Below are 7005 nucleotides of genomic sequence, written 5' to 3'. Positions count from 1 at the left end.
AGCCACACTTCATGGTAGAGCGTGTTATCGCGAGGACACGCGTTGAAATGTTTTTATTTTTTTCATAATATTTAAGATCCATTGTGGGCGTCGGTTGGTTAAGACAGTCATCGTTGATCGGAACCATCTTCCGGCGGAAGGATTTAACGGTAGCAGACGTGCGGTGTCCGGCTGATGTAAGTTGAATGTGTTAATTATCTCGTTATTAAAGGTGCGTTCACGAGTTAACTTAACGATAACTTTGAATGAACTGTTGTTGTAGTTTTCGTTTTTAAAAAAATGATTAAATGACTCGTAAGCAAACGTGCTGGCAAGCATATGTCACATGCCATCACTCAGTTTATTATTGTTTGTTTGTGACAGAGGTTTCACTGAGGGGATGACGGAGAGCCATGGTGACGGAGGCCGCGGCCCGATGGAGCTGTACGAGAGTTTGACAGCTCAGGGGGAGAAAGTCAGGAGCCTGAAGACCACTAAGGCTGAAAAGGTACTCACATGCTGGCGTGTTGTGTTGCTCATAAATAAGACTGTAACAACCTGTCTTGGCTTTTCACGTACACTCATAATAAATAATAAAATCATGCCATTAAACAAAGATGACAACCTTCAACTCAAACCGATAGTTCAACACAAAACTCAACAGTCAATCATTTTCAACTCATCTTAATATCAAAGTAGTTGGAGTCTCTGGGTTACTCTGAGGAATTTCTTGACTTTTGAATGGACTTGGATCCATCAGTTTACCTGTGACTCCAAAAAGACAGCGATGACTCCCTTAGTGGACATGAGGATGAGAAGAAAATTTGTGAAATTTTAATCTTTGCTATCCGTCCATCTATATCCCATAAAGAAACAATAAATAATATCATTTTTAGATTTTCCATCACAGTAACATTCACAGATACTATCGTGTCCTGTTTATTATACAAAACAGACATATGTTTTGTAAGTAAGTAAGTAATTCTTATTTGTATAGCGCTTTTCTAGACCAGGATCACAAAGCACTTAAACAATCAAAAAAAAATTCAATAAAGTATATATTTTAAAGATCAAGATAAAATTGAGAACACAACAGGAGTTCCAGAAAATCAAGGAAAAGCCTGAACAAATAAAAACGTCTAAAGATGTTTCTTAAAGGAGTCAGTAGATCCATCAAGCTCAAAGAGAGAGGAAGATCGTTCCAAAGCTTAGGAGCAACAGCCTGAAAAGATTTCTCTCCTCTGGTCCTGAACCGTGTGCGAGGAACCATCAGTAGATTCTGATCCACAGACCTCAGAGCCCGAGCTGGGGTGTAAGGCTGGATCAGATCAGTGATGTAAGGAGGAGCCTGACCATGAATAGATCTGAAGGTAAGAACCAGAATGTTAAAGTTGATCCTAAAAGAAACTGGAAGACAGTGAAGAGTTTTAAGGATCGATAAATGTGAGTTCTTCTACTTGAGCGGGTAAGAATTCTCGCTGCAGAGTTCTGAATGAACTGCAGGCGAGACAGCTCCTTCTTGTTTTGGCCTCTTATCATTTATTTTGCGTTATTCATCCCATAAAATATTTATTTGATAAGGTTCTTCTGACTAAGCCTAACCGGCCGGAAACCAAGTTGGACAGGATTCTTCGTCCAGTAACTTGGTTGAGCAAGAAATGGAAATAAAAGAAAGTTTTAGCCTTAAAAGGACATTTTCCGAGTGACTCAGAGAAGTGTGTCACAAATGTGATGCAATTTCTAGCCACTGCATCCACATGAACAATCTGATTTTGAAAGGGGGCGTATGCCGGTTCATCCCATGAGACCTCTTCATGAGTCTTTATTGTTGCATCAGCGTCCTTGAAACGGAAACCAAAAAGCAAATTGGTTGTTTAACGCTGCTTCATGGTTGTGTCATGTGGTCTCTCCCTGGTCCAGGCTGAGGTGGATGCGGCGGTCCAGTCTCTGCTCAAGCTGAAGATGGACTACAAGCAGCTGACCGGTCTGGACTACAAGGCTGGTAGTCCCCCGCCTGAGAACTGTGCAGCTGCTGCCAGTGCAGAGAACGGTTCTGAAGGAGACGAGGACGAGGACACGGTCGACCCCTGGAACGTGGCCACCAGCAACGCTAAAGGAGTCGACTACGACAAACTCATCGGTGAGTTGCAACCTGTTGTTGTTGTTGTTGTCGTCGGCTGTTGTTGTTATTGACGTGTCCTCGGCTCAGTTCGCTTCGGCAGCAGTAAGATCGACCGGGAGCTGATCGACAGGATCGAGAAGGTTGCCGGGCAGAAACCTCACCGCTTCCTCCGCAGAGGAATCTTCTTCTCTCACAGGTCAGTTGAGCCTTGTGTGGCGAGTCTGTGTCTTCATAGCTTTATCCCTTTCAGAGACATGCATCAGGTCCTGGACACTGTGGAGAAGAACAAGTCCTTCTACCTGTACACCGGCCGCGGGCCCTCGTCAGAAGCCATGCACATGGGTCACCTGATCCCCTTCATCTTCACTCAGTGAGTTCAGGTCTCTCCAGCACTGTCTTGCTCAAGGAAATGTGAGAATACAATAGATACAATGTGTATCACGATACAGGGGAAACAATGTGATATATTGCGATACAGTAGGAACAAGGATGTATTTGTAATATTGTCCGAGTATCTGACTCGAAGAGAATTTACAGACCACATGACTCTTGACGAAGTCATAACCGCTTTCATTTGTTTTAAACCAAAATATGTCCAAACATCTGCTTTGAAAGCTGCTGGAGTCGACTGTATCCTCTCGTCCTCAGTCTCTCAGGATTATATTGTGTCTTTGGCTGTGTAGGACGTCAATACTGCTGCCATCTAGCGTCAGACATTTTAATGCAACGCAAAAATGAATAAACGCATTGAATATCCGCATGTTAATTGTAAATAAATATGTATTTTTTATACATACTTACTGAAAATAAACCATAAAAAATGATAATGCAAATTTAAATATAATTTAAATCTATCAATAAATCGCTTAAGGCATTTAAATACATTAAATAAATCGTTTTATTGCTGTTGAATTTCTATATGGTATCACAATATTTAAGTGTATTGCTATTTTCGTACAACCCTACCCGTCAGATGGCTGCAGGACGTGTTCGACATCCCTCTGGTGGTCCAGCTGACGGACGACGAGAAGTACCTGTGGAAGGACCTGACCTTGGAGGAGTGCCACCGCTATGCCGTGGAGAACGCCAAGGACATCATCGCATGCGGCTTCGACGTCAACAAGACCTTCATCTTCTCCGACCTGGACTACATGGGGTGAGTCTGACCGCTCGGGTCTCTGGGACGTCCTGACCTTTGTGTCTTCTCCTCAGATCCTCGGGCAGCTTCTACAGGAACGTGGTGAAGGTCCAGAAACACGTGACCTTCAACCAGGTCAAAGGAATCTTCGGTTTTGGCGACAGCGACTGCATCGGTGAGGAACCACGTTTAGTGCCAACGGTGACTTTAGTTTCTTAGACTTTTCCTCCTAAACTCTTGCAGGTAAAATCAGCTTCCCGGCCATCCAGGCAGCTCCGTCCTTCAGCAGCTCATTCCCCGAGATCTTCGGAGGACGCAAGGACGTCCCGTGTCTGATCCCGTGTGCCATCGACCAGGTTAGAGTCCCACTGACCCCCGATCCACGTCCCAGTCCAACCTCCCCCGCTCTGACTCCAGGACCCATACTTCAGAATGACCCGAGACGTGGCGCCCAGGATTGGATACTGCAAGCCGGCTCTGCTGCACTCCACCTTTTTCCCGGCCCTGCAGGGGGCGCAGACCAAGATGAGCGCCAGCGACTCCAACACCTCCATCTTCCTGACCGACACGCCCAACCAGATCAAGAACAAGGTGGGCACAAGTACACCATCTTCTTGAAACATTAACAGAGCCAACCAGTCAGTCGAGTTTTTCATGAGTCAGGAGATTCACTGAAAAGTCAGTCAAGTTAGTAGAGTCTCTGGTGAGTCAGTGGAGTTACTGAAAGGTCAGTCAAGTTAGTAGAGTCTCTCATGAGTCAGTGGAGTTACTGAAAAGTCAGTCAAGTTAGTAGAGTCTCTGGTGAGTCAGTGGAGTTACTGAAAAGTCAGTCAAGTTAGTAGAGTCTCTCATGAGTCAGTGGAGTTACTGAAAAGTCAGTCAAGTTAGTAGAGTCTCTCATGAGTCAGTGGAGTTACTGAAAAGTCAGTCAAGTTAGTAGAGTCTCTCATGAGTCAGTGGAGTTACTGAAAAGTCAGTCAAGTTAGTAGTCTCTCATGAGTCAGTGGAGTAACTGAAAAGTCATTCAAGTTAGTAGAGTCTCTGGTGAGTCAGTGGAGTTACTGAAAGGTCAGTCAAGTTAGTAGAGTCCCTCATGAGTCAGTGGAGTTACTGAAAAGTCAGTCAAGTTAGTAGAGTCTCTCATGAGTCGGTGGAGTTACTGAAAAGTCAGTCAAGTTAGTAGAGTCTCTCATGAGTCAGTGGAGTTACTGAAAAGTCAGTCAAGTTAGTAGAGTCTCTCATGAGTCAGTGGAGTTACTGAAAAGGCAGTCAAGTTAGTAGAGTCTCTAGTGAGTCAGTGGAGTTACTGAAAAGTCAGTCAAGTTAGTAGAGTCTCTGTTGAGTCAGTGGAGTTACTGAAAAGTCAGTCAAGTTAGTAGAGTCTCTCATGAGTCAGTGGAGTTACTGAAAAGTTAGTCAAGTTAGTAGAGTCTCTAGTGAGTCAGTGCAGTTACTGAAAAGTCAGTCAAGTTAGTAGAGTCTCTCATGAGTCAGTGGAGTTACTGAAAAGTCAGTCAAGTTAGTAGTCTCTCATGAGTCAGTGGAGTAACTGAAAAGTCAGTCAAGTTAGTAGAGTCTCTGGTGAGTCAGTGGAGTTACTGAAAAGTTAGTCAAGTTAGTAGAGTCTCTCATGAGTCAGTGGAGTTACTGAAAAGTCAGTCAAGTTACTAGAGTCTCTCATGAGTCAGTGGAGTTACTGAAAAGTCAGTCAAGTTAGTAGTCTCTCATGAGTCAGTGGAGTAACTGAAAAGTCAGTCAAGTTGGTAGAGTCTCTGGTGAGTCAGTGGAGTTACTGAAAGGTCAGTCAAGTTAGTAGAGTCCCTCATGAGTCAGTGGAGTTACTGAAAAGTCAGTCAAGTTAGTAGAGTCTCTCATGAGTCAGTGGAGTTACTGAAAAGTCAGTCAAGTTAGTAGAGTCTCTAGTGAGTCAGTGGAGTTACTGAAAAGTCAGTCAAGTTAGTAGAGTCTCTGTTGAGTCAGTGGAGTTACTGAAAAGTCAGTCAAGTTAGTAGAGTCTCTCATGAGTCAGTGGAGTTACTGAAAAGTTAGTCAAGTTAGTAGAGTCTCTAGTGAGTCAGTGGAGTTACTGAAAAGTCAGTCAAGTTAGTAGAGTCTCTCATGAGTCAGTGGAGTTACTGAAAAGTCAGTCAAGTTAGTAGAGTCTCTCATGAGTCAGTGGAGTTACTGAAAAGTCAGTCAAGTTAGTAGAGTCTCTCATGAGTCAGTGGAGTTACTGAAAAGTCAGTCAAGTTAGTAGAGTCTCTCATGAGTCAGTGGAGTTACTGAAAAGTCAGTCAAGTTAGTAGAGTCTCTGGTGAGTCAGTGGAGTTACTGAAAAGTCAGTCAAGTTAGTAGAGTCTCTCATGAGTCAGTGGAGTTACTGAAAAGTCAGTCAAGTTAGTAGAGTCTCTCATGAGTCAGTGGAGTAACTGAAAAGTCAGTCAAGTTAGTAGAGTCTCTGGTGAGTCATTGGAGTTACTGAAAGGTCAGTCAAGTTAGTAGAGTCCCTCATGAGTCAGTGGAGTTACTGAAAAGTCAGTCAAGTTAGTAGAGTCTCTCATGAGTCAGTGGAGTTACTGAAAAGTCAGTCAAGTTAGTAGAGTCTCTCATGAGTCAGTGGAGTTACTGAAAAGTCAGTCAAGTTAGTAGAGTCTCTCATGAGTCAGTGGAGTTACTGAAAAGTTAGTCAAGTTAGTAGAGTCTCTCATGAGTCAGTGGAGTTACTGAAAAGTTAGTCAAGTTAGTGGAGTCTCTAGTGAGTCAGTGGAGTTACTGAAAAGTCAGTCAAGTTAGTAGAGTCTCTAGTGAGTCAGTGGAGTTACTGAAAAGTCAGTCAAGTTAGTAGAGTCTCTCATGAGTCAGTGGAGTTACTGAAAAGTTAGTCAAGTTAGTAGAGTCTCTAGTGAGTCAGTGTATTCGGCTTCACACAGAGTTGCGTTGCTTAAAAACACACGTCAACATGACTCGTTTGTGACGCGTGTCCGACTTAAATTCCTGAGAGTCACTCGTCTCTCCTGTATTACACGTCTCGCTCACACAGATCAACAAGTACGCCTTCTCTGGCGGGAAAGACACGGTGGAAGAACATCGCGAGTTGGGCGGGAATGCAGACGTAGACGTCTCCTACATGTACCTGACTTTCTTCCTGGAGGACGACGAGGAGCTGGAAAAGATCAGACAGGTAAGTGAGATGACCTCTGACCTCCTCCTCATCATCATCCTCCTCACCGAGTGGCTCCCCCTGCAGGACTACACCAGCGGCGCTCTGCTGACGGGTGAGCTTAAGAAGATCCTGATCAAGACGCTGCAGAAGATGATCGCCGAACACCAGGAACGACGCAAACTCGTGACAGAGGAGACGGTCAGGCGGTTCATGACCCCACGACCTCTGAACTTTAACTTATAGCCATACTTGATCAAACCGATGCCAAGTCCAGACGCCATTCATGAATCCTGACTCGATCTTAGGTCGTCATCGTCATCATCATGCTACTTCTTGTGCACTATGACCTCATCATGTGTTTGTCTGACAGCGCTGAGACATTAAAGTGAAGAAGAATCTGAGTTCCTGGTGAAGAATATCAACACAATTCCAGTAACACACATACATATCAATACCCGGACAATCACACACAAGGTAACACACACACACACACACACACACAGAGAATGAGTTGCTACATTATGGAGCCGATTACACAATCATATATGTCATGACGCACACAAAGTTGAGCCAAGGAGATCTATTGTCGGTCAGGCCACTTTT

The 7005-nt window shown here is 44.1% G+C and overlaps 1 protein-coding gene across 2 annotated transcripts; it reads left to right on the top strand.

Annotated features, from left to right (window-relative positions):
* The first annotated feature begins 15 nt into the window (after nt 1-15).
* On the top strand, nt 16-6803 carry wars1 (tryptophanyl-tRNA synthetase 1). 2 transcript variants are annotated; one of them, XM_087780167.1, is made up of 12 exons: nt 16-176; nt 364-487; nt 1900-2119; nt 2189-2297; nt 2352-2471; nt 3075-3257; nt 3314-3414; nt 3483-3595; nt 3657-3830; nt 6280-6420; nt 6487-6663; nt 6708-6803. In XM_087780167.1, the coding sequence occupies exons 2-11, from the start codon at nt 380-382 to the stop codon at nt 6643-6645; spliced, it is 1428 nt and encodes a 475-aa protein (XP_087636293.1). In that variant the 5' UTR covers nt 16-176; nt 364-379; the 3' UTR covers nt 6646-6663; nt 6708-6803. The 2 variants fall into 2 exon arrangements, with proteins under 2 accessions (XP_087636293.1, XP_087636292.1); XM_087780166.1 differs by having other exon boundaries at nt 6487-6803.
* Nucleotides 6804-7005: the final 202 nt, after the last annotated feature.

Source organism: Callionymus lyra, chromosome 18 (assembly GCF_982586985.1).
Source record: "Callionymus lyra chromosome 18, fCalLyr1.hap1.1, whole genome shotgun sequence".
NCBI lineage: Eukaryota > Metazoa > Chordata > Actinopteri > Syngnathiformes > Callionymidae > Callionymus > Callionymus lyra.
This window is presented reverse-complemented; position numbering and strand designations above follow the sequence as displayed.

Bases quoted from the DNA above. Each gene is read 5' to 3' on its own strand.
- wars1 (XM_087780167.1), top strand. From the start codon at position 380: ATGACGGAGAGCCATGGTGACGGAGGCCGCGGCCCGATGGAGCTGTAC. The intron at 3,596-3,656 runs GTTAGAGTCCCA...CTCTGACTCCAG, and splicing joins TCCCGTGTGCCATCGACCAG to GACCCATACTTCAGAATGAC. The intron at 6,421-6,486 runs GTAAGTGAGATG...CTCCCCCTGCAG, and splicing joins AGCTGGAAAAGATCAGACAG to GACTACACCAGCGGCGCTCT.